At 40.2% G+C, this 27970-nt stretch overlaps 1 protein-coding gene across 2 annotated transcripts in view; it reads left to right on the forward strand.

The window, feature by feature from the left end:
* The window catches only part of KLHL4 (kelch like family member 4), a 159023-nt gene that overhangs the window by 101492 nt on the left and 29561 nt on the right, over positions 1-27970 (forward strand). For both annotated transcript variants that reach the window (XM_024241144.3, XM_002831856.6), the window contains exons 4-9: positions 100-296; positions 4376-4588; positions 7769-7955; positions 18159-18383; positions 19696-19858; positions 21583-21795. In XM_024241144.3, coding sequence (XP_024096912.1) covers positions 100-296; positions 4376-4588; positions 7769-7955; positions 18159-18383; positions 19696-19858; positions 21583-21795 — 1198 coding nt within the window. The remainder of the gene's footprint in view (positions 1-99; positions 297-4375; positions 4589-7768; positions 7956-18158; positions 18384-19695; positions 19859-21582; positions 21796-27970) is intronic.

The following is a 27970-nucleotide window of genomic DNA, read 5'->3' on the forward strand; positions in this document are numbered from 1 at the left end:
GCTCTACTAGAGAGGAAAATAAAAAAAAAATTCAACTAGTTGACATAGTTTTTACTTTATGGAACTTATAATCATTCTTTGCTTTTTCAAACCATCTAGGAGTCCTGCAGTTGAAAGAAGATACCATTGAAAGTTTGCTGGCTGCAGCTTGTCTTCTGCAGCTGACTCAGGTCATTGATGTTTGCTCCAATTTTCTCATAAAGCAGCTCCATCCTTCAAACTGCTTAGGGATTCGATCATTTGGAGATGCCCAAGGCTGTACAGAACTTCTGAACGTGGCACACAAATACACTATGGTAAAATCAATTGCTTCAACTTAACTTGTAGTAAAAATATGTTAATGTTATAATAAAATTAGTAAGCAACATAAACTTATATAACTTGTAGATGACTTTCACATATGATATATTCAACAAAAACATTTGTCTGGTTGAGCTGCACTCAAGAAAGCTTTTCCTTTTTTGAATTACAAATGTTTAATTAAATCCCCAAACTTAAGGAAATAAAAATACTGCCAAAAAATAAATTGTACAACTGCGTATTTCAAATAGAATCTATAGTATTAAGAAAATGTTAATTCCCTGATGTTTTTGCACAATTAGGGCTTTAGTTTGTAAAATTGTACAAATTATGATTTATAAAGAAAGTGAGGGGTCATTCAGTAAGGAAAAATGCTAATATTAATGGGTCAATAATTGTCAGAGCTTAAAAACTACCAAAATTAGTGGCGTGATCTCAGCTCACTGCAACCTCCACCTCCTGGATTTAAGTGATTCTCCTGCCTCAGCATCCCGAGTAGCTGGGACTACAGGCACCCGCCACCATGCCCTGCTTTTTTTTGTATTTTTAGTAGAGATGGGGTTTCACCACATTGGTCAGGCTGGTCTCGAACTCCTGACCTTGTGATCCACCTGCCTCGGCCTCCCAAAGTGCTGGGATTACAGGCATGAGCCACTACACCCAGCCCAGATAATTTTATTGAATGAACTTCTTTATGTCTTAGTAACAAATTTTACTTTGGTTAAAAATAACTTACAGCTCAATTCATTAATGCAACTAACTTAAAATCCCTTTCAATTCTATTAACAATTAAATATAATGCAAATGTTCATAGGTGGTAATTATTTAAATGTTGCATATGATAAGATAGAGCATATTAAATGGACAGAGGATATTCAATAAAGCCTTACAATAGATGCCAATACTTCCCTGATGCAGAGTAAAAATAAACTTTTTTAACCTCTGAAGAAGGGAAGGACACAAGAGATGGATCATTTTGTGAAACCCAATCAAAATATAAATATTTCAAAAATATGAAATTGCTTCAGTTATTTAATATTAAAAAACAAAAAGCAATTGCATACAAGTGAACAATAGAAAGGCACACATTGAAATCATAAATAAAAGTAGCATTTTTTAGAATAGAGATGCATATAAAAAGTATTTTTCTGGAGTTTTATACCGAAGGTAATTTTTTAATTTCTAAAATTTCAATTGTTTAAAAACTTCTTATCAAATCTTTCTCCCTCTTACTTCCCACCCTAGGTCCATTGCTCAAAATTTGAAGTTTGAAACATATTCCTAAAACAATACCATTATATGGAGAATCATATTATAATGGATTGACATTTTAAAATATATCATTTAATTACATACACCATTTATGTTCCTGTGTCCTAAATACAGATGCCATATAATCTGAAGGAACAGCAGTTATGAAGGTCAAAGGTTTATTCTACCACAAAAAATAAACATGAAAACTTCCTATTAAATTACTTAAATTCTTGAACTAAGTTTTAGCAGTTTCCTGTTTAGTATTACACACTTGCAAGCAAAATACGTTCCGAAAAAAGTTTGAATTATTTTTGTTGCTCAAAATGAACTTGTCTTCCCTTTCCTAGTATGTGACCAAAACGGAGTGTTGAAGCAGGATGTGCATAAAAATATAATATTGTTGTCTCTCTTAATCTCTCTTCTTTAGTTATGTTAGTATCTATTGTAAATACAGTAACATATATAAAGGTCTTGCTATAATAATGTTTTTGCAGTTCTGGATTGATAGTTTAATAATGCAAATAATTTTAATGTCTAAGAATAATATTAAACAATTTAGGGATTCAATTGTAATCATGTGCATTGGTAGACTGAACAAGGTAGATTGCCTTCCCTAATGTGAATGGGCCTCATCCAGAACTACCATCACAGACGCACTCAGAATGCTATTTGGCCAAATGTCTGGGTACCCCGTTCGTTACCCAGTCAAGTTCATACATAAAATTAACCATTTAAATCATATAGATAGTTGTCTGCATCAATGAAGCATTTACCAAATATGTGATAGTCATTTGGCAAATTTTTCAACAATATAAGTGTAGATTTTTATAAAATGAATAGTTAAGCCAGGGCACAAAAGAAGACTCCCTTGGAAGTTGCATAGAATAAAGTGTTTACCTTGAAATTAGGAGCAAAATAATTCCAAAATAAAACAATTTAAAATTAATCTTTAAGTGAAACTAATTATTTCTATACCATACTGGATACTGCAATGTAATATATAGATACTTTAAAATTACACTTATTCTTTATTTAGACTAATCTACTATATTGCCCAGCAATTTTCAATAGTCCCATTAGGAAGCAATTCTGAAGTCATAACAAATTCTATCAGAAAATCTAGGTTTTTCCTCTTTGTTTTTTAATTGGAGAGTGGGTAAGAAGGAGGAGATATTGAGGTGTCCATAATATTAATGCAGTTTCAGAATCTATATACAATATCGGTACTATATAACCTTAAGTTTTATAGTTTTATATTTGTCTAAACTCTTTCACAAAAATCATATCACTTATGAAAAGCAGTTGCAATATCAAACAAAATGCAGTAAGCATGATTTCAGAGGCTTATGCTTGAATCCAGACTTTGCCACTTACTCCATAGGGAAACAGACAACTCATATGACCTGCTTTTTTATCAGACTAATTCCACTTTCTCACAAGATCACACTAGTGATGACTTAATGCTTGTGAAAGAAATCAGTAAAATGTGAAGTGCTGTACAAGTGTAATGTATTAATAGTTGTACTACTATCACCATTATTTGTATAAGTGGGAGGGTCTTCACCCAGAGACATCTGCTACAGTAAGAACAGCAGTTCTCTTTCAATTGTTTGTCTTAATCACAAAGAGTTATTTGTCTAAATAGGCCAGCTTGAAACTTACGGCATCAGAGCTTTCTGATGGGTGTATCAACATTGATTATTGCTGTCTGGATAACTTTCTTATTTGATTGATTCACTTCCACAATGACTAAACTAAAAGTAAAGCTGATGTGGTGATTTGATTTATTTAGAGACCCCAATTATTCGGAGACTAGTTTAAACTGTTCCTGGAATATCTGTTTATTGTGCAACATAAATTGCCAAGTAGGTATGTTTATCTTCATTTTAGAAATATATTTTATTTCATTTAAAACTTGAGATCTTCACTATGAGAAATGTTAAACATGATCATTCTGTTGTCAAAGAAAGAACATGTAATATTTATAAACTAGAAAAAATATGATGGTATTTTGATTTAAAAATGAAACACAGATGTTTGAAATTGTATATTTGACAAAATACAACACAATGAAAGAAGAATTGAGATATAATATATAAATTTATTATTTTTTTTTGAGATGGAGCTTCACTCTACTAAAAAAAATATGAAAATATTAGCCAGGGATAATATATAAATTTAAAAGACATCCTCACTCTTTCCTAAAGAAAAAACTTTACAGGAATCCTTTTTAGATTGTCCTGAACCCATAGATTGTTACCAACTGCAAAAGAGTACTTTTCTCTTGGTCAGTAGAAGATCATACTTTTCCATAAAAGGAAAGAGTTTTTCATCATTCTTTTTTCTTATCTCCAAGGAATTCAGTTTGTTTCTGCCTCACATACATAGCCAGAGTTAACTCTCCTAGTCTTTCAAGATAGCCACCACCTTAAAAAGTTTCAGCCTTTTTCTTATGGCTTTTGGCTGAAGACCAACTAGACAGTCAGCTCTGAAGTCATGAGCTGCTGTTGTCACATACAGCAGCTGGGAGCAAAAACTGCCATTTTTGGCTCCAACACTCTGCCTATGTGGGCTGTGAAGCAGTTAAAGCTAACCTTGTGTGTTCCATAAATAATTCCCAGTGGAAGCATTTGGCCTCTCAGCTTCAGAAGACTCCCTGTTACCCATGTCATGGGTAGCAGGAGCACCTATTTTTTTTAAGTGGATACATCTGTGTCTCTTGCATTTTCTGAAGTTTAAGAACATGAAATGCTTTGATATGCTTATTCCATTAAGAAATTTCTAAAGTGCAAAGTTTTAGTAGATGACCTTTCTTTTCTAGGAACACTTCATTGAGGTAATAAAAAACCAAGAATTCCTCCTGCTTCCAGCTAATGAAATTTCAAAACTTCTGTGCAGTGATGACATTAATGTGCCTGATGAAGAGACTATTTTTCATGCTCTAATGCAGTGGGTGGGGCATGATGTGCAGAATAGGCAAGGAGAACTGGGGATGCTGCTTTCTTACATCAGACTGCCATTACTCCCACCACAGGTATGGAAAATTACCTAGGTAATTTAAAATATAGCTCTGAACTACCACTAGGCACTAATCCATTTCTTATTTGCCTAATTTTATTTTTTCAGAAGATTCCTGGTAATTTGAGTGTACAAGATTTGTTTCACAGAAGAACATATTCAGCCATCAATTAGAAGCATTAATAAAAGACAAAAAAAATGGCCAAAAAAAGTTACCGTTAAACCATAAACATCAGAATACTCATTAGTTTCAGTTTCACCACATAATATTTGTAAAAAGCTGGGAAAATGACTAGGCTAACGCTTTTTTTTTTTTTTCCTGCACACCTTCTAGGCAAAATGTTAATAATTAGTACAATAGCCTTCCAGAGGAGAGTCTAGGAAGGAGTCAGGTACTGAATAATATCTATTAATATTATCTGCTATGATCAAAAGAATGCTATCATACTTTTGATGCACTATAGCATAATTATAAAGGCATCCTCACCATATATGTTGAATTGAAGGATTATAGCAAAGATGATTCTAAGAACAAACACCTTTGAATAAGATCCAGGGTTAACTCAACTCATACTGAATTTTGGAATGCAGTCTCACCACATAATTTCACCATTGGTGATAACCACAGTTTTTTCTCTGTAGCAAATTGATCAATAAAATTTATAATACATGTGGATGTACTGCACATATGCATGTAATATCTACTGAATTTGTGGCTATAGCCCTCAAACATCATCCAAATTGAAAACAGAAAACTTGTATAGATTTAGTGGATCAATAATTTTGTAAATATTAACATGAATCCACTTTTATAACACAGTTACTAATTAAATGTTAATATTGAAAAATAGATTGTTAATCTGTTGATGATTTTTCCTTTTTTCTTTTCTTTTTTTTTTTTTTTTTGAGGAGGAGTCTCGCTCTGTTGCCAGGCTGGAGTGCAGTGGGGCTATCTCGGCTCACTGCAACCTCTGACTCCCTAGTTCAAGCGATTCTCCTGCCTCAGCCTCCCAAGTAGCTGGGATTACAGGCACGTGCCACCACACCCAGCTAATTTTTGTATTTTTAGTAAAGATGGGGTTTCACCATGTTGGCCAGGATGGTCTCGATCTCCTGACCTTGTGATCCTCCTGCCTCGGCCTCCCAAAGTGCTGGGATTACAGGCATGAGCCACTGTGCCCAGTTGATTTTTCCACATTTTTTAAAACTTCCAGCTGTTAATTAAATTCCATAGAACTATATGCATGCTCTTAAGAATCTATCTATATGCAATGAAAGAACATTGATTACACTTCTGGTTATAGCAAATTTATCCAAAGAGCAAGGAAGGCAATAGTAATGCCAAAAACAGAAATAATAAATATGTATATAATTTTAGATCCAGGGTTCTAAATCTTTGGATTGACAGATGATCTTTAGAATCTATGGAAATTTTATGTTTGGGTGAACGTGTACACTTATGTGTATTATTCTCAAGAAAAGTTCTATGACGTATGAGATTCTCAGACTGCCTTTGAAAATGTTCCTGGGCCTGTGAACTTGTTAAAAACACAATTTCTCATGCCCCACTGCAGACCCAGTTAACCAATTTCAGGGAAACAGGCTGAAGAATCTGTGTATTAACAATTTCTCCTTGTGATTTTAGGCATAAAAAACTTAAGATGCACTGGTGTAAGATCAGAGGCTGGTATCTTTACAGAGCCTTAAGTCTATATGACACTTTCAGCAAAGTGAACTTCTTAGTTTGAACTTCTGTTATTTTATTGGAATGGAGGGAAATTTCTAGCCCAAATGTACAACCAACAGTACCGTGGTAGCCCACCTCTGAGTATGCCTTAGACCTAGAATATGGACTGTGTCAACTTTTCCTGATCCTGGTAGTGATAGGCAATGTCATGCAAATATAGGCTTTCCAAAAGAATTTAAAAGGTGACCTTACAAATTTCTTAGAAATGAAATATATAAAAAGGATGGTGATGAATCTCTGAAGAGTATTTTTAGGAAAAAATACATAGCCTAGTTTTTAAACCTATTTCTGAAAGCATATGCATTAAGCAAATGCCTGGGCTCTCATGAGGCAAGTCAAAATAAAGATCCATCAGATATCACAGGTGGAGTGAGAACAGAACTGAAATTAACACATGAAGAGCAGGAAAATTCGGATAAGTTTAACGTAATAAGATTACCTCTTCTATTCCAGCAAACTTCTCACTATTCCTCTCAATGTCCCATGATACTGTGGACCCAAAACTCCAAGGGAACCAATCTAAGATGACTCTTGACAACATTCTGAAATATACTCTTGAATTCTCTCCAACTCATCTCATGAAAAATACTTTACCTCACTTTTATCAGTGTTAAATAAGGTCACTGTGTGCCAGGTAATGATAGTTAAAAAGAATTGATCATCTATTTTTGTTAATATGCTGGCTAGTTACTAAGGCATGTATCTCAACTCAGTTAAAAAGCACCTACTTTCAGAATACTCTGTGATCAGATGATACAGATACCGTCCACCATGTCTGTTATTATTTTAACTGAGCATGTTTGCATGGCCACCACTACCAACACGACTACCCCAAATCCACCAAAAAGATTGCTACTTGTATTAGCCGCATGCAGTAGACTAGGAGATTCTTACTTGTGCACACAGAGCCATTCTCTTCTACTGCTTTCAGCAATACTTTCTATGAGTGCTTTTTGATGTTTGCTCCTTTATATGTGTACATATTCAAAAGATGAATAATGCGTCAATTAAATAAATCTGCAGAGGTCATTAGCTACTACCAGCAGATTTGTAGTTATTTTCCCTGATAAGTGAAAATAAAAATCGTACTAAATAACAAAAATCATTAAATAATCAAACTTCTACATTTCGGTTTGCTCAAGTTTTCTCTGCCTCTACCTCCCGGGCTCAAACGATCAACCCACCTTAGCCTACAAGTAGCTGGGATTACAGGCACTTGCAACCACACCTGGCTAATTTTTGTATTTTTTTGTAGAGACAAGGTTTCGCCATGTTTCCCATGCTGGTCTCAAACTCCTGAGCTCCAGCGTTCTACACACCTTGGCCTCCCAAAGTGCTGGAATTACAGGTGTACGCCACTGCGCCCAGCCTCCAAAGCTATATAAATACAAATATGTTCTTTCTAATGGTGAACTCTCCATTCATATGCCATGCATCTCTACTTTTCAGTTACTGGCAGATCTTGAAACCAGTTCCATGTTTACTGGTGATCTTGAGTGTCAGAAGCTCCTGATGGAAGCTATGAAGTATCATCTTTTGCCTGAGAGAAGATCCATGATGCAAAGCCCTCGGACTAAGCCTAGAAAATCAACTGTGGGGGCACTTTATGCTGTAGGAGGCATGGATGCTATGAAAGGTAAAAATAACTTAGAGTGTCTTCATTCAAAAAAGATACATTCTTAACAGCCTCCAAATTATAAGGGTGATATTAAAGCCATGTTAAATGAGTGCACCTAAAGTGAATTTTCATAAATAGGGTGCATTATATGATTTTTGTGACCTCATTTTTCTACTTACCTTATGAGACATAACCTTTCAATTAGTGTTGAACTCTTAATAGGCACTTTTACTTTACAGAAGCTGTTTTAAGATTTGAATATTTACTTTGCCATATTTTATCTTTTCAAGGAAAACTTATTTAATGTTTGTGAACCCAAAAGTATGTGAGACAGGTCTCAATTAATTTACAAAGTTTATTTTGCCAAGGTTAAGAATGCTCCCATTCTTAACCCCGGGGGTCAGTGTACATCTTGGTTTTATACATTTTAGGGAGATATCAGACATCAACGTGTATGGTATACATTGGTTCTGTCCGGAAACGCGAGACAGCTCAAAGTGGGGGCCTTCTAGGTCATAAGTAGGTAAGAGACAGATGGTTGCATTCTTTTGAGCATATGATTAGCTTTTCACTGAATACACAATTTACATGTGAGGGAGGTACAAGAATAGTCACTTATGCCTTAGTCTAGCTTAGAGAATATGCATTTTTTTCATAAACAATAAAGCAGAGGAAGCAATCAGATACATATTTGTCTCAGGTGAACAGAGGGATGACATTGAGTTCTGTCACTCCTTTGTCCTGCACCTATGAAAATAAGCTGTCAATTTACACTGCCATTGTGAAATTCAGCGTAACTTTTTAAGGGTAAGCATCTGGAGGCCCAGAAGGAATTTCCTTGTGGGCAAATTGTGAGGGATGTATGTAGCTTTTTTTTAAAAAAAGAATCTCAGTATTTATCTTATTTAGGAATAAAAAGGGAGGAAAGGTTTGCCTGACACAGTTCCCAGCTTGACTTTTCCTTTTGGCTTAGTGATTTGGGGGTCCCAAGACTTATTTTCCTTTCACATGTTAATCAGAAAGGAAGAGACTGTAACTGGCAAAAGGTCTGGCTGCTGGCCACTTGTAGAAAGAAGCCATAATAACAAGAGTGAGGTGTGATAAAAAGAGAGCAAGATTTTCTTTTCCATGCTAGTAAGGAGAGGAGTGGGTGGAATTCTTTCCAAAAATGTCTACTCTTCCATTTGTAGAGGGAATGTGGGGGTTTTAAAGAGAGAGTTTGGAATGCAGAATAGGCAGGGTGGCTAGGAAGTGTCAGGTGTTGTGACCAACTTCAATGACTTGTGTTGAATTATTTATCGTTCCATCTGGTAAAGGGGCTGGTGCCATCATGGCCAGAGGTGTCTGGTCTGTATCAGCATCCGGTCCCTGAAGCTTCTAAGGAAATATTTGACCAGATGAGTGAGTATGGTGTGTGTTTATCAAGCATCTAGGTAACCAATGTGCATAAGGCATGGAAGCATAGAATGGGATAAGAAAGGGAGTGGAGGAAAGAAAACATTCTTTCATGTAAAGAATTCATTCATGAAAGAATTCTTTCATTCATTCATGTAAAGTTTATCTCAGAACTACATCTTGAAACTGGGGGGGGTGATGGAAAATGAGCAAAAGAAAGGGGATAGAAAAAAAGTTTAAAAACTTGTTTTGAAGTCCTACTGGAATCACATTATTTTCTTTGATATACGTAATTGAAAATTGGAAGACTATATAGTAACTATGCTTATTAATCATAAGCCCATAAAACAAGAGATTGCAAATGCAATTATTTGCAGATTTGTAGGGTTACTTCAAGAACTGATGTTCTTCAGGAAATAACAAATAACAACGTTTTTGTATTTTGTAACAATAATGTTACAAGCTAGGTTTTATAGGACAATGAGATCCTATAATTAATTTCCAGTCTGGCAACTTGAGGTTTTATTGAATTTTGTTGACTAAATTGAATATTAATAACATATTAGAAGGTTTCTTGTTTGGTATTTAAATTACAAGAGTACTAAATAAAAAATGCAAGTACAGTTATCTTTCATTTCTGACTCTGAAAAAAGCCTAATTTGCATTGTGAGAAATGGAAAACTTTGTGTTTGTTTGGTTTTTGTGTTTGTTTTTTATTTTTTATTTTTGGCATTTTTTTCGGGCTAATCTTGGTTAAATTATTGTTACCATAAAGGAATGTATTACAACAAATGTTTATAAGTATCTATAACTCCTTATCAGTCTCCAAAAATGAGTGAAATATGAGCCTATAATCTCGGGACTCTATTATCAAAGTTTGTGATGGAAGTAAATAAAGGCATGAGACACTTTGAATTCCTGGTATACGGAGACACTATAAAAGGCTCACGGGACGTTGCAGACCATTAAAAGAATAGTAAAACCTTACATTTTTGATTACTTAATCTTTGGCATTTTGCAAACATCGTTTCTAATCCTCACAATAATGTTACAATAATGTTACTGCTACTTTGCACATCTTAAGTTTAGATAGCCAACCAAAGGACAAACATTAAGAAAGGCTGGAGATGAAATTCTTATTCAGCCCTCTCCCTCTCCCTCTCCCTCTCCCTCTCCCTCTCCCTCTCCCTCTCCCTCTCCCTCTCCCTCTCCCTCTCCCTCTCCCTCTCCCTCTCCCTCTCCCTCTCCCTCTCCCTCTCCCTCTCCCTCTCCCTCTCCCTCTCCCTCTCCCTCTCCCTCTCCCTCTCCCTCTCCCTCTCCCTCTCCCCTCTTCTTCGGTCTCCCTCTCCTTTTTTCGGTCTCCCGCTGTTATCGAAGCTGGACTGTACTGCCATGATCTCGGCTCGCTGCAACCTCCCTGCCTCGGGCTCCTGTGACTCTCCTGCCTCGGCCTGCCGAGTGCCTGGGATTACAGGCGCGCGCCGCCACGCCTGAATGGTTTTTCTATTTTTGGTGGAGACGGGGTTTCACCGTGTTGACCGGGCTGGTCTCCAGCTCCTGGCCTCGAGTGATCTGCCTGCCTAGGCCTCCCGAGATGCTGGGATTGCAGACGGAGTCTCGCTAACTCAATGCTCAATGGTGCTCAGGCTGGAGTGCAGTGGTGTGATCTCGGCTCGCTGCAACCTCCACCTACCAGCCTCCTGCCTTGGCCTCTTAAAGTGCTAAGATTACAGCCTCTGCCCCGCCGCCACCCCGTCTAGGAAGCGAGGAGCATCTCTGCCTGGCCGCCCATCGTCTGGGAAGTGAGGAGCGCCTCTGCCCGGCCGCCCTATCTGGGAAGTGAGGAGCGCCGCTGCCCGGCCGCCCATCGTCTGGGATGTGAGGAGCGCCTCTGCCCGGCTGCCACCCCGTCTGGGAGGAAGTGAGGAGCGCCTCTGCCCGGCTGCCCCGTCTGGGAGATGAGGTGCACCTCTGCCCGGCCGCCCCGTCTGGGAGGTGAGGAGCGCCTCTGCCTGGCCGCCACCCCGTCTGGGAGGAAGTGAGGAGCGCCTCTGCCTGGTTGCCCCGTCTGGGAAGTGAGGAGCGCCTCTGCCTGGCCGCCACCCCGTCTGGGAAATGAGGAGCGCCTCTGCCCGGCTGCCACCCCATATGGGAAGTGAGGAGCGCCTCTGCCCAGCCGCCCCTTCTGGGAGGTGAGGAGCGCCTCTGCCCAGCCGCCCCGTCTGGGAGGTGAGGAGTGCCTCTGCCCGGCCGCCCCGTCTGGGAAGTGAGGAGCGCCTCTGCCTGGCCACCACCCCGTCTGGGAGGAAGTGAGGAGCACCTCTGCCCAGCTGCCCCATCTGGGAAGTGAGGAGCGCCTCTACCCGGCTACCACCCCCTATGGGAAGTGAGGAGCGCCTCTGCCCGGCCGCCCACTCTGGGAAGTGAGGAGCGCCTCTGCCCGGCCGCCCACTCTGGGAGGTGAGGAGCGCCTCTGCCTGGCCACTCCGTCTGGGAAGGGAGGAGAGCCTCTGCCCGGCCACCCCGTCTGGGAGGTGAGGAGCGCCTCTGCCCGGCCGCCAACCCGTCTGGGAGGAAGTGAGGAGCACCTCTGCCCGGCCGCCCCGTCTGGGAGGTGAGGAGTGCCTCTGCCTGGTCACCCCGTCTGGGAAGTGAGGAGCGCCTCTGCCCGGCCACCCCGTCTGGGAAGTGAGGAGCACCTCTGCCCGGCCGCCCCGTCTGGGAGGTGAGGAGTGCCTCTGCCTGGCCACCCCGTCTGGGAAGTGAGGAGCGCCTCTGCCCGGCCACCCCGTCTGGGAAGTGAGGAGCGCCTCTGCCTGGCCGTCACCCCGTCTGGGAGGAAGTGAGGAGCGCCTCTGCCCGGCCGCCCCGTCTGGGAGGTGAGGAGTGCCTCTGCCCGGCTGCCACCCTGTCTGGGAGGAAGTGAGGAGCACCTATGCCCGGCTGCCCCATCTGGGAGATGAGGAGCACCTCTGCCCGGCCGCCCCGTCTGGGAGGTGAGGAGCGCCTCTGCCTGGCCGCCACCCCGTCTGGGAGGAAGTGAGGAGCGCCTCTGCCCGGCCACTCCGTCTGGGAGGTGAGGAGCGCCTCTGCCCGGCCGCCCCGTCTGGGAGGTGAGGAGTGCCTCTGCCCGGCCGTCACCCCATCTGGGAGGAAGTGAGGAGCGCCTCTGCCTGGCTGCCCCATCTGGGAAGGGAGGAGCGCCTCTGCCCAGCCGCCACACCGTCTGGGAAGTGAGGAGCGCCTCTGCCCGGCCGCCCAGTCTGGGAAGTGAGGAGCGCCTCTGCCCGGCCGCCCTGTCTGGGAGGTGAGGAGCGCCTCTGCCTGGCCGCCACCCCGTCTGGGAGGAAGTGAGGAGCGTCTCTGCCCGGCCGCCCCCTCTGGGAAGTGAGGAGCGCCTCTGCTCGGCCGCCCCGTCTGGGAAGTGAGGAGCGCCTCTGCCCGGCCGCCCCGTCTGGGAGGTGAGGAGTGCCTCTGCCCGGCCGTCACCCCGTCTGGGAGGAAGTGAGGAGCACCTCTGCCCGGCTGCCCCGTCTGGGAGATGAGGAGCACCTCTGCCCGGCCGCCCCGTCTGGGAGGTGAGGAGTGCCTCTGCCCGGCCGCCACCCCGTCTGGGAGGAAGTGAGGAGCACCTCTGCCCGGCCGCCCCCTCTGGGAAGTGAGAAGCGCCTCTGCCTGGCCGCCACCCTGTCTGGGAGGAAGTGAGGAGCGCCTCTGCCTGGCCGCCACCCCGTCTGGGAGGAAGTGAGGAGCGCCTCTGCCTGGCTGCCCCATCTGGGAAGGGAGGAGCGCCTCTGCCCAGCCGCCACACCGTCTGGGAAGTGAGGAGCGCCTCTGCCCGGCCGCCCAGTCTGGGAAGTGAGGAGCGCCTCTGCCCGGCCGCCCTGTCTGGGAGGTGAGGAGCGCCTCTGCCTGGCCGCCACCCCGTCTGGGAGGAAGTGAGGAGCGCCTCTGCCCGGCCGCCCCGTCTGGGAAGTGAGGAGCGCCTCTGCCCGGCCGCCCCGTCTGGGAAGTGAGGAGCGCCTCTGCCCGGCCGCCCGGTCTGGGAAGTGAGGAGCGCCTCTGCCCGGCCGCCCCCTCTGGGAGGTGAGGAGCGCCTCTGCCCGGCCGCCCCGTCTGGGAAGTGAGGAGCGCCTCTGCCCGGGCGGCCCCGTCTGGGAAGCGAGGAGCGCCTCTGCCCGGGCGGCCCCGTCTGGGAAGCGAGGAGCGCCTCTGCCCGGGCGGCCCCGTCTGGGAAGCGAGGAGCGCCTCTGCCCGGCCTCCCTGTCTGGGAGGTGAGGAGCGCCTCTGCCCGGCTGCCCTGTCTGGGAGGTGTACCCAACAGCTCCGAAGAGACAGCGACCATCGGGAGCGGGCCATGAGGACGATGGCGGTTTTGTTGAAAGGAAGGGGGGGGGGAAGTGTGGGGAAAGGAAGGAGAGATCAGATTGTTGCTGTGTCTGTGTAGAAAGGGGTGGGCATAGGAGACTCCATTTTGTTCTGACTAGGAGAAATTCTTCTGCCTTGGGATGCTGTTGATCTATGGCCTTTCCCCCAGCCCCATGCTCTCTGAAACATATGCTGTGTCAACTCAGGGTTAAATGGATTAAGGGCGGTGCAAGATGTGCTTTGTTAAACAGATGCTTGAAGGCAGCATGCTCTTTAAGAGTCATCACCACTCCCTAATCTCAAGTACCCAGGGGCACAAACACTGCAGAAGGCCGCAGGGTCCTCTGCCTAGGAAAACGAGAGACCTTTGTTCATGTGTTTATCTCCTGACCTTCTCTCCACTATTATCCTATGACCCTCCCATATCCCCCTCTCTGAGAAACACCCAAGAATGATCAATAAATACTTCATAAATTAAAAAAAAAAAAAAAAAAAAAAAAAAAAAAAAAGAAATTCTTATTCAAATACGATGTTCCTTTTTCTACACTGCCACTACTACAGACAAAAGAACAACAACAAAACTCTTTGGGGGTTTTAGAATCTATTGGAAAACCAGGGTAAACACGTAGTAACAAAAAGAAAAAAGAAAAAGAAAGAAAAAAACCCAAGAAGTATAACAAAAACATTAAGTGAGCAGCATTTATCTGTATAAAGCAGTTTGACATTGAAAAATGTACTACTTTACATATTTTCACAAAAGCATAAACATTAATTTCTATACATATGCCTTTTCTTACAGGGTGTTGTTTCAGTTATTTTTAAAAGATGTTTTTGACTATATATTCACTACAGTGTACACTGCTTGGGTGATGGATGCACTAAATTCTCAGAAATCACCACTAAAGAACTTATCCATGTAACCTAAAACCACCCGTACCCCCAACACTATTGAAATTTTAAAAATTTTAAAAATTTAAGTTTTATGTTTTGATGTTTAGGAAATGCAGTGCTTCCTCAGTCTCTAATTTCCTCTCTGACTCATATAACAAGCTCAGAATTGCTGTTAAATATAGATATCACACAAATGGCTGGGGCTAACTATAACTCCTAAGATGTATTTGAAAGAATCATTAGAAAGTGCTAAGTATAATCATAGAGTCAAAATTGTTAAATTGTCAATTAGTAAACTTTGGATGTCTTGTACATACATAATATTTTGTAAATTTTTATTTGTTTAAAAAATAAATTCTGAATAAAGCATATGGCAGGAGACAAGGTAAAGGCTAATACTGTCGCTTTTGGAACATTTGTAAAGTAAATGGAGGAAATCATTACATCGGATATATTCACTACTGCAGGAACTGCAGTGTTCTCAGCAACACTGATAAGTTTGACAGGTTTTGTTCACTCTTGAATAGATTATGAACGAAGATTGGGTAAGAGCTTAGAAATGAATTGAGAAACAATAGATCAAACATTCCGGGGCAGACAGTTATTTATACGGAAAAATTTTAAAGGAAAAGATAGTAAAAAAATTGAATTTGTTTTTCCATCTAATATAGGGCTGCCCTAGTAAAGCAGCTAGAGAATATACATTTTGATTAGTTGAAGGATTGGTGGGGGTGGACAAAAGGGCTGGAGAAGTCTTCAGAATTCAATATGTAGAACTACTAGTCATAAATGCTCAAGTTGCAGTCAAAAGTTATGGGATCATTTTATCTTGTATATTGAATCAAATGCCTTGAAAAGTTTAACCTGGCATGAATCACACATCTACATCTCTCAGTGCAAATCTTCTACATACAGCTGACTAATGTAGATTTGTACAATTTTCTAATTACCCCACCATTCATATCTTCATAATCATAACAATGAGTGCAGACTAGCTTTTATTTCCTAATCTAAATTAGGTCATCGGTAAATTCCACTAACACAAAGAGAACTAAAAGTTAAAATTAGAACAAGCAAATAAGAATACAGACATAGGAAGATTGGGATGAGGAAATGGAAACAAGTGGAAAACATTCAGAGAAAACTGACTGGTTAAACATAGAATAAAAGTAGGTGTTTCTAGATGTTTCAGTTTTAACATTACCATCAAAAGATATTTAGTGTAGAAAAGATATTTTGATAAGTGTTATAATTTGACCTCTTAGCAGGAAATATAGTCAGTAGAGCAATTGCTAATGCATAAATCAGTATTCAGTCAAATCCATGTTATCAGTGAAGGAGGCAATAATGAAAGAGAAAGAGTAAATGTGTCCCTGTGTATTTACAAGTTTGTGTTAGAAAATCCAAAATCTTGGAACACAAATACTTGCAGTGCACTATTCACCAGAAAATATTTAAACTTAGAGGAAGGAAACACTGTTTCCACTAATTCAATCTAATCAAGCAGCAGTTATATATTTAATATACACTCTGCTTAAATTTTGACACTGCCAATGATTATGCTTCAAATGTTAACTAAGTCTTCATTATAACTAATGGACTGCATTTTCTTCACAAATCTCCCAATAAAGGAGCAACTGGAAAGTATTTTTGCTTATTACTGTGGTTGACTTTGTGTAATTGGGATGAAAATTTTTTTTCTTTTCTAGCAAATGAGGTTTTTTTTTAATTATTATTATATTTTAAGTTTTAGGGTACATGTACACAATGTGCAGGTTTGTTACATATGTATACCTGTGCCATGTTGGTGTGCTGCACCCATTAACTATGAAACTTTTTAAACCTGCCACAAACTCTATTAGATATACTATAGATGTAAAAAATAATTCTATTATTTTCCACCCTGGTTATCATTCAGAAGTTTCCCTGTTGTGCAAAATTAGCTTTTACTAAAAAATAGCAACAACTATTATGAATGAATGGTAAGAAGCATTGCCTACTGAAGTGACAATTCATTATGACAGTAGTGATAGTTTACTTTGTCAATAGTGACAGTATACTATGGCAGTAAACTTTGTACATTAGTAATTGAATAGAAAATACAATTATATTAACACTTAAAGAAAGTAATACCTTGTAATTCTATGTTCCCAACTGTAATATTTTGTGCTACTGAAGCAGGTTCATTGTCTGGGGTAACGCCTGAGGTTCGTTGTCTCATGGCCACAGAAATCAAAGACACGGACACACAAAGAGTGAGATTAAGAGCAGAAATTTAACAGGCAAAAGAAAGAGAATAGCTCTCCGCTACAGAGAAGGGTCCTGGAAAAATGGGTTTCCAGATCTGTGCTGAAATGCAGGGGGGTTTATAGATGAGTTGGTGAGGAGGTGGTGCCTGTTCTACATAGGGCGCAAAAGACTGTTTAGGACCAGGTGTGCCATTTGCATAGGGCACAAATCTCTGGCAGCGCCCACACCAATCTTTTATTATGCAGGTGGGTTTTCTGCCTAAACTGGCCATGTTACCCGTTTCTTTCTTACTGTACACGTGGTAACAAAAAAAGGGAAGGTGAAGCCTCCATGTTGGAAATGCCTGCCCCCAAGGTAGCCCTTTCCTATTGGTGCAGCTGCCATCATTCCCCTGTGCAAGCTTCCAGCTTGCTTATCTATGTCTGCAGCTTGATTTTTCAGGCTGCTCTTTGTTAAAAAGTAAATGATTTGGGGGGCTGCTTTTGATTAGAAAGATAATTCCACCAAGGACTCTTTTGACCTCACTATCTGCATAAATAATTTCTCTCTACCTTTTGTATCATTACCATCATGGAACATTATGTGAATCAACACCAAAGGCTCATTTAACATTGTTTGAATTTTATTTATTTATTTATTTATTTATATAGACAGAGTCTCACTCTGTCACCCAGGCTGGTGTGATCTTGGCCCACTGCAGCCTCCGCCTCCTGGGCTGAAGTGGTCTTCCGACCTCAGCCTCCCAAGTAGCTGGGACTACAGGTGCATGCCATGACACACAGCTAAAGGCCCGTTTTAAAATAATTTTCATTCCTGGTCCTTTAGTTACGTGTCTTTTAAATAAACATACACACATATACACACAAACACACACACACAAATAAACACATACACCCAAAACAAATTTAAAAAGCATAAATTAATATATTGAATGGTCATAAGTAATTAAATCTGTAACAGATGTGCAAACATTCAATAATAGAATCCAAGGTATTTTGTTGTAAATTATGTCATTTGACACTTGTGTTGATACTACCAATAGAATAGTATAGCCAAAGCCAGTGTTATAAGGGTATAAACCAAACATATTACATAAAACATTTTATTTCGACTCTTCTATTTGGGTCCAGAAGTGGTAAAAGATTATCCTTTGCTTTATCTCCCAGGTTGTAGAATTACCTGAGCTACTTACTTAATTTGAATTGTAATCACTGATACTGTGCTGTAAGTTATGGGTACATAATTATAATGTGAATAATACCAATTCAAAATTTCAATAAAAGTAGATTTTACCATTGTTCAATATCCCTTTGTCAGGTACTACTACTATTGAAAAATATGACCTCAGGACCAACAGTTGGCTACATATTGGCACCATGAATGGCCGTAGGCTTCAATTTGGAGTTGCAGTTATTGATAATAAGCTCTATGTCGTGGGAGGAAGAGACGGTTTAAAAACTTTGAATACAGTGGAATGTTTTAATCCAGTTGGCAAAATCTGGTCTGTGATGCCTCCCATGTCAACACATCGGCACGGCTTAGGTAAGAGCTTAACATAAGGTATTTTTCAAGAATGTATAGTAAGTAGAGTTTTTAAAAATTAAATCTAGCAGCACATTATTGGGATTTAGCCAAATCCTTAGTGAAAATGTCTCCAAAATGATGAAAAACTTAAGGAAATGATAAAAGCCTGTGAGACATTTGTTATTGTTGCAGGTTGCTCCTGATTCCCTTCCACCAGTACTTTAAAGGGGTTTCATTCTAAAAAGGATAACAACATTTCAAAGGGATTTATTATAAAATAATATACAACTACAGCAAGGAGTTTTCTTCTAAGCTCAATTTAGAGAGGAAAGTACTTGACTATTGGGAGGGATTGTGTTTCTAGTTAGATGAATCATGTGCCCATAGTGGAGAACTTTGATTCTCCTGAATATTTGTCAAGATACCTCGTTCTTTATACTAGGCTCCATATTTTTGCAATATCATAAGAGTTGGCTGAACAACAGAAAAATTTCTTTTTTTTTTTTTGATCTGATTTTTATAGAGCTAAAAAATGGCAGATCCAGGAATGGTATTGCTTGCCCCAATTATCCTGATAAATTGACTCTGCCAAATAATACACTATATAATTATTCAGTTCAGTTATGTCAGTGTTATTCCTAGACATAGCTTAGAAACGTCCTGCAGAGAAATCAGAGCAAGCTTATTTTTCAATATAATTGATATTAGCAAATAGGTAGGAGAGGTGATGATGATATACCACTGAGAGGTTGATTGGGATAGTGAAGGTGGGGAAAAAAACAATTATGTAAATTATCAAAGCAGATGCGAAGCAGAAATGGGCTATTCATAATATTTGAAAGAACAAACTTCTAACTAAACATTAAAAAGCTCTGTCTAGTAAGTTAGCTCACAGGAATCTTTTTATCCCTATATTAAACACCAGAGGTTATAAAGACCTACTACAGTCAGCCTGTAATTCTAAGGTTTATCTAAGAATCAACATCATATTGTATCTACATGTTACATCAACAAACAATATTGAAATTTTGCCAGAAAAAGCCAGCTTTTTAAATTACATATCTAGAAATGGTGCATTCTATTGCCTCTTTTGACTTCAGTGTTACAACAATAATACCCTTCTATGATATAGTAACTAAAACTGAAAGTTTCATAGGGTTAGAAAACCATGCTTAGCTTTACAACAGAGTCAGTAAACTATACATATGTATGCAAAATCGTTTAATAAGCAAAACAAAAAAAATTTAAGCAGTTAATTGCTTGCAAAATGAAGCAATATTCAGTGTGTGGCATACCGAGGTGAACCCACATATTATTTTAATTTTTTTAGGTGTAGCCACTCTTGAAGGACCAATGTATGCTGTAGGTGGTCATGATGGATGGAGCTATCTAAATACTGTAGAAAGATGGGACCCTGAGGGACGACAGTGGAATTACGTAGCCAGTATGTCAACTCCTAGAAGCACAGTTGGTGTTGTTGCATTAAACAACAAGTGAGTAAGTAGAAACACACATGCTCATTGCTTCCAGGTCATATAGTACAGAACTTCAGTGATGTGATCCATCAATCAATTAGCATTCCAAATAACCTGGATGTACTTGTTATCAATAATAAAAGATCTTCATTGGAACTCTCTATTAGGACTGAAAATACTTGTCTAAAATAAATACTTGGTTAAATATTCTGTATGTCCTTGCTAATCAAGGTGTGGTCCTGGGACCAGCAGCATCCACCTTTCATATTTAGAAATGCTGAATCCTAGCCCCGACCCAGATGTCCTGAATCAGAATCTTAATTTTAACAGGATCTTCAGGTGACTTCTGTGCACACTAAATTTCAGAAACGCTTTTATAGGCAAGCCAGTTCTAATTTTAACCTCAAGAAGTTACTACTTTTTTACATTATGATTTATTTTTATCAAAACTTTAGTCTGTCTATGGATATAACAAGATGATTCTTTTATTCTTTCAACAATCCCTCTCCTGAGTGTTCAGGGTTCCTAAATATAGAATCCTACCTTGTCTCACCCTTCCTGAATATTTACCTCTTCCTGTCACTTGCCTGTCACTTCCGAGATATTATACTAAAACATGATGATGTTAGAAGTTTCTAAGAGCTTGAATTGTTACCAGGTATTATGTGCTTTCTGACAAGGGAACTTTGGAGACAATGACCAGCATATAAGAGGGTCATGAATCATGCGAGTTTCAGACAATAGGTTGGGTCAGTTGCCAGAGAGCCTTGTGTGTTTATATTGACTATGCATGAAGCCAATACATTATCATAGATATGGTCTCAGTCAAAATGTCAACGCATTGTTTTTAGAACCTTGCACAGAAATAAATAGGAAATGTCCATAGTTAAGAGGACATCCAGTTTTAAAGTGTCTTAGAGCTTAAGCTACTCCTAAATCTATCTGTGGCCTCACCTGAATAATGTCAAGTGATTCAGTTATGTAATCTCCTACGTAATACAGAACAGGATGAAAACATGAAATTTGACCTATTTAATTGTGCTTTGCTGAGTTGCTATTGTTTACAACTCAGCATGAAGGGAAGTTATAGGAATATGGATTAATAAATGTCTGTCTTTATTAATACATGATAATTTTAAAATTATATTAAAAATACTACTTATCAAAAGAATGGCATTTTGAAGTGTATGGGAGAAATGTCATAGCCATAGCCAATATCACTTCCTAGGGAAAAAAAATCTAGTTTCTAGGTTCTATCCTCTTTCCTTAGTTGTTTATTAAGCTAATGTCTTCTAAGTGATAATTTTTTAATGCAAATATAAAGTCATACATAAAAACAACGGATTCTGCTCCTAGGTAGTTGAACCCTGCTAAAATTGTAAAGTTGTTGGAGTTGGTCTTTGGAACTATCCTGCCAATCCCTTTGATCTTTCCCTCTTTTTTTCTGTGCCTCATATCCCATGGAATCTTTTATTCAATTATGTTAAAATGACTGTGATAAAGATAGTGAAAAAGGGAGGTTTGGGTTGGGATAGATTTTAACAGGTGCCCTCAGGTAATGATCTATTCACAAACTTCTGCTATTCACTGCAAAATAGTGTAGGAGTAGAATATATAGTCAGACCCTTCAGAAACTTGAAAAGCTTTGTACAAAGTTCTCTCGCTCTCATTCTATGCATGCATTTTGTGTGTCTATGTATACACACACATATACATACACACAGTTCTGTCTTTTTATCTAGATTATATGCTATTGGTGGACGTGATGGAAGTTCCTGCCTCAAATCAATGGAATACTTTGACCCACACACTAACAAGTGGAGTTTGTGTGCGCCAATGTCCAAAAGACGTGGAGGTGTGGGAGTTGCCACATACAATGGATTCTTATATGTTGTAGGGGGGCATGATGCCCCTGCTTCCAACCATTGCTCCAGGCTTTCTGACTGTGTGGAACGGTAAGTTTTTTCTATTTCTTTCTGTATGTAATTATTTGGTTATTTAATTTTTTAGAAATAGAAAGATTTTTTCTCTTTTAAATGGAAATCAATTTATTTGTATGCCCACTGTAAGAAAATTAAATAGTACAAAGGGAGTCTAGGGAGAACAAGTCCTTTCCCAGCTGAGATCCTCTAAGACTCCAGTCCCCTCCTGTTCCAGGCTCTTTCAAATATGGGATCTTAGCTAATTTTAATTTTAATTTTTTATTTTTATTTTTAATGGACTGTATTTAATTACATTTTTAAACAACCAGAAAGTAGTCTTCCAATAAATGCTAATCCTTTTAGTGGATTTATCTTCTGTACAATTGTACACTTTCTCTTAGGCTAAAAATATATTTTTTAAATATTCCGTATACATTTCAGATTCAGCATGAAATACGTAAAAAGAATATGCCATCTTATTGTTAAATAGTCACACTACAAAATAATAAGACAAAGTGGTAAACAAATAAATTTTATGCCAAGCTACATCACTCAACCAATTCAGGAGACTCAAATCAAAATAAGTTTACTGAGATTGGGGAAAAAATGGCAGATAGGAGCCAGGACTAACTTGCAGCTCCCACTCGTATAGACAGAGCAGTGTGTGGAGAACCATATCGTGAACTTTTGCTCTAAGAACTACCGCAGGAACATAACAGGAAAGCCAAGAGAATCCACAGACCCTCTGAGGGAGGTGGATTGCTGCGCAGGGATAGCCGCAGCAATGTGAGCCTGCTTGCTTTCTCAGCTGGGAGTCTTATGGCCTGGGGTAGGTTCTCAGCCCTGCTCACTGGCTGGCTGCCTTGAAATAAACTAGATTCTGTTGAGTGAGGGTGCAGTGGGAGTGAGACCAGCCTTTCTGGCTGCAGGCTGCATGGGAGCTGGGTGAGGCCTGTGGCTGCCAGCTTTCCCCCACTTTCCTGGTGGCCTATGTGACAAAGCAGAGATAGCCATAATCCCCCTGGGAACATAACTCCATTGGCCTGAAAACCACACCCCATCCCCCACAGCAGCTGCAGCAAGCCCCACCCAAGGAGAGTCTGAGCTCAGACATGCCTAACCCTGCCCCCACCTGATGGTCTTTCTCTTTATTCTCTGGTAACCAAACACAAAGGTCATAATTTCTTGGTAGCTCTATGGCCCTGCCCACTGCCTAAGCCTAAGGCAAAGTTGTATCCTTCCTATACAAACGGAACTGATGGGCTCTTGAATATGCCACCTCCTAGCTGGAGGCCAACCAACACAAAACCAACATACTAAACAAAAATACAACCAAGGACCCTCAGAGCATACTTCACTCCCCTGCCACCTCCACGAGAGTAGGTGCTAGTATCCATGGCTGAGAGACCTAAAGATGGATCACATCACAGGACTCATGGCAGACACTCCCCACCCCAGTAGCTCTGCTGGATGGCTAGATCCAGAACAGAAATAGCAATCACTGCAGTTTGGTGCTCAAGAAGCCCCATCCCTAGGGGAAAGGGGAGAGCACCACATCAAGGGATCACCCCCATAGGACAAAAGAATCTGAACAGCAGCCCTTGAGTTCCAGATCTTCCCTCTGACATAGTCTACCCAAATGAGAAGGAACCAGAAAAACAATTCTGGTAGTATGACAAAATGAGGTTTTTTAACACCCCCAAAAGATCACACTAGCTCACCAGCAATGGATCCAAACCAAGATGATGTATCTGAATTGCCAGAAAAAGAATTCAGAAGGTCAACTATTAAGCCAATCCAGGAGATATGGGAGAAAGGTGAAGTCCAACTTAAACACATCAAATAAATAAATAAATAAATAAAATCATGTAGAATATGAATGGAAAATTCTCCAGTGAAATAGATAGCATAAATAAAAAGCAGTCACAGGCTAGACGTGGTGGCTCATGCCTATAATCCCAGCACTTTGGAAGGCCAAAGTGGGAGGATCATCTGAGATCAGGAGTTTGAGACCAGCCTGGCCAACATGGCAAAACCCTTTCTGTACTAAAAATACAAAAATCAACCTGGCACAGTGGCAGGTGCCTTCAGTGTCAGCCACTCAGGAGTCTGAGGCAGGAGAATCACTTGAACCTGGGAGGCAGAGGTTGCAGTGAGCTGAGATCATGCCACTGCACTCCAGCCTGGGCAACAGAGCGAGACTCCATCGAAAAAATAAATAAATAAATACACACATACATAAAATAGAAAACATAAAAAGCAATTACAACTTCTGGAAATGAAGGACACATTTAGAGAATAGCAAAATACACTGGAAAGTCTCAGCAATAGAATCAAACAAGTAGAAGAAAGAATGTCAGAGCTTGAAGACAAGTGTATCAAATTAACCCAATCTGACAAAGACAAAGAAAAAAATTATTTGAAAAAAATGAACAAAGCCTCCAAGAAGGTTGGGATTATGTTAAATGACAAAACAGAAGAATAATTTGTGTTCCCAAGGAAGAGAAATCTAAAAGTTTGGAAAACATATTTGAGGGGATAATCAAGGAAAACTTCCCTGGCCTTGCTAGAGATCTAGGCAGCCATATACAAGAAGCTCAAAGAATATCTGGGAAATTTATCACAAAAAAATCATCGCCTAGGCACATATTCATTAGGTTATCTAAAGTCAAAACAAAGGAAATAATCTTAAGAACTGTGATGGAAAAGCACCAGGTAACCTAAAAAGGAAACCCTGTGAGAGTAAGAGCAGATTTCTTAGTAGAAACTCTACAAGCTAGAGGGTATTGAGGCCTTATCTTTAGCCTCCTTAAACAAAACAATTAGTCAAGAATTTTGTATCCAGTGAAACTAAGCTTCATAAATGAAGGAAAGATACAGTCTTTTTTAGACAAACAAATGCTGAGAGAATTTGCCACTATGAAGTCAGCACTACAAGAACTGCTAAAAGGAGCTCTAAGTCATGAAACAAATCCTCACAATACAGAAAAATAGAGTCTCCTTAAAGTATACATCTCAGAGGACATATAAAACAATAGCGGTGAAAAAATACCAAGGTATTCAGGCAATTAATAGCACAATGTATAGAATAGTACCTCACATCTCAATAGTAATGGTGAATGTAAAATGGCCTAAATGCTCCACTTAAAAGATGTAGAATGGCAAAACTGATAAGAACTCACTAATTAATATCTGCTGTCTTCAAGAGACTCACCTGACAAATAAGGACTCAAATAAACTTAAGGTAAAGGAGTGGAAAAAAGATAGTCCATGCAAATGGACACAAAAAAATGAGCAGGAGTAGCTATTCTTATATCAGACAAAACAAACTTTAAAGCAACAGCAGTTAAAAAAGACAAAGAGGGACCTTATGTAATGAGAAAAGAACTAGTCCAACAGGAAAATATCACAATCCTAAATATATATGCACCTAGCACTGGAGCTCCCAAATTCATGAAACAATTACTACTAGACCTAAGACATAAAATAGACAGCAACACAATAATAGTGGGGGACTTCAGTACTCCACTCATAGCACTAGACAGGTAATCAAGATAGAAAGTCAACACGAACCAATGAACTTAAACTATACCCCAGAACTAATGGACTTAGATATTTACAGAACATTCTACCCAACAACTGCAGAATATGCACTGTATTCATCAGCACATGGAACACTCTCCAAGATAGACCATATGACAAAACAAGTCTCAGTAAAAGCCACAAAACAAGTCTCAGCAAATTTAAGAAAATTGAAATTTATCAAGTACTCTGTCAGACCACAGTCCAATAAAATTGGAAATCAACTCTAGAAGAAACCCTCGAAACCATGCAAATACGTGGAAATTAAATAACATGCTTCTGAATGATCATTGGGTCACAATGAAATCAAGATTGAAATAAAAAATTATTTGAACTGAACAATAATAATAATATAACCTCTCCAAACCTCTAGGAAACAGAAAAGTGGTTCTAAGAGGAAAGTTCATAGCATTGAATGCCTACATCAAAAAGTTTGAAAGAGCACAAATAGACAATCTAAGGTTACACATCAAGGAACTAGAGAAAAAACAACAAACAAACCCAGCAGAAGAAAAGAAAGACCAGAACTAAATGAAATCGAAACAACAACAAAGAAATACAAAAGAGAAAACACACAGCTGGTTCTTTGAAAAAAATAAACCAAATGGATAGACCATTAGCAAAATTAACCAAGAAAAAAAGGAGAAGATTCAAATAAGCCCAATTAGAAATGAAATGGGAGATATTACAACCAATATCTCAGAAATACAAAAGATCATTCAAGGCTACTAGGAACACCTTTACACACACAAACTAGAAAACCTAGAGGTGATGGATAAATTCCTAGAAATATACAACATCCTAGATTAAACCAGGAAGAAATAGAAACTCTGAACAGACCAATAATAAGAAGCAAGATTGAAACAGTCACTAAAAAGTTAGACAAAAAAAGTCTAGGTCCAGATGAAATCACAGCGGAATTTTATGTGACATTCAAAGAAGAATTGGTACCAATGCTACTAAAACTATTCCAAAAGATAGAGAAAAAGGGAATCCTCCGTAAATCATTCTGTGAAGCCAGTATCATCCTAATACCAAAACCAGGAAAGGACATAACAAAAAAGAAAACTACAGCCCAATATCCATGATGAACATAGATGCAAAAATTCTCAACACAATACTAGTTAACAGAATCCAACAACATGTCAAAAAGATAATACACTATGATCAAGTTGGTTTTATACCAGGGACGCAGGGATTGTTTAACATCCACAAGTCAATAAATGTGATACACCTCATAAAAATATTTTTTAAAAAAATCACATAATCATCTCAATAAATGCAGTAAAACCCTTTGCCAAAGTCCAGCATCCCTTTATCATTAAAACCCTCAGCAAAATCAGCATAGAAAGGGCATACCTTAAGGTAATGAAAGCCATCTATGACAAACCCACAGCCAACATAATACTGAACAGGGAAAAGTTGAAAGCATTCTCCCTGAGAACTGGAAGAAGACAATGATGCCCACTTTCACAACTTCTATTCAACATAGTATTGGAAGTCCTAGCCAGAGCAATCAGACAAGATAAAGAAATAAAGGGCATCCAAATTGGTAATAAGGAAGTCAAACTGTCACTGTTTGCCGATGACATGATTGTATACCTAGAAAACACTAAAGACTCATCCAGAAAGCTCTTAGAACTGGTAAATGAATTCAGCAAAGTTTCAGGTTACAAAATTAATGTACACAAATCAGAATTGGAATCATCATGGTGGACGAGGCAGAAGATTGCAGCTCCAGATAAAGCAGCGTGCAGAGGCTCGCATTGTGAATTTTAGCTCCAGATGGACTGCAAGAACAAACCAGCAATCCTGAGAGGACCCACAGACCATCTGAATAAAACTAACTGCTCCTGCAGGACCCAGGAGACACCCCAAGTTCTGTGAGTGGCCCAACTGCAGAAGTGTGAAAGGGAGACCCTCCTGTCCCAAACATACCCACTGGAGAAGCTGAAGGTCTGTTTGCAGGAGAAGTTTCCAACTTTACCTGGAGCTGAGGCAATTTAAAGGGCCGAGTGAAATACAGGGGTAGAGGAAGCAGCAGAAAGTCCCTGTGAGCTTGCTGGGTCCCCTAGCAGGCCATTCCTGCCTGGTACCACAGGGATACATTTGGAGGCTGGCCAGAGGAGCAGGGCGTAAAACTCCACAGGGAGGAGGACATCTTTAGCTGAACTTTTTAACAATTTGAACATTGTGAGAAGCCTCCTGGCCAGAACTGGGGGGAGGGCACAAATCTGTTGTGCAGACTCCACAGGTGGGGGAAGAACCAAGCCCTTTTCTTTTGCAGCATGGAAGCAGGTAGCCTGGGGCAAGTTTTCAAGCCCTTCTCGTCCTCCACCTGGAAACAGACTCGGGGCTGTTGGGGAGAAGCATAGTGGGAGTGAGACCAGCTCTTTGGTTTGCATGGGAGCTGGGTGAGACCTGTGACTGCTGGCTTTTCCCCACTTCCCTGACAACCTGCATGACTCAGCAGAGGCAGCCATAATCCTCCTAGGTACACAGCTCTGGTGACCTGGGAATCTCACCCCAATCCCCCACAGCAGCTGCAGCAAGACCCACCTAAGGAATGTCTGAGCTCAGACATGTCTAGCCCCACCCCCACCTGATGGCCCTTTCCTATTTACCC

The sequence above is a fragment of the Pongo abelii genome, chromosome X (genome assembly GCF_028885655.2).
Source record: "Pongo abelii isolate AG06213 chromosome X, NHGRI_mPonAbe1-v2.0_pri, whole genome shotgun sequence".
Lineage (NCBI taxonomy): Eukaryota > Metazoa > Chordata > Mammalia > Primates > Hominidae > Pongo > Pongo abelii.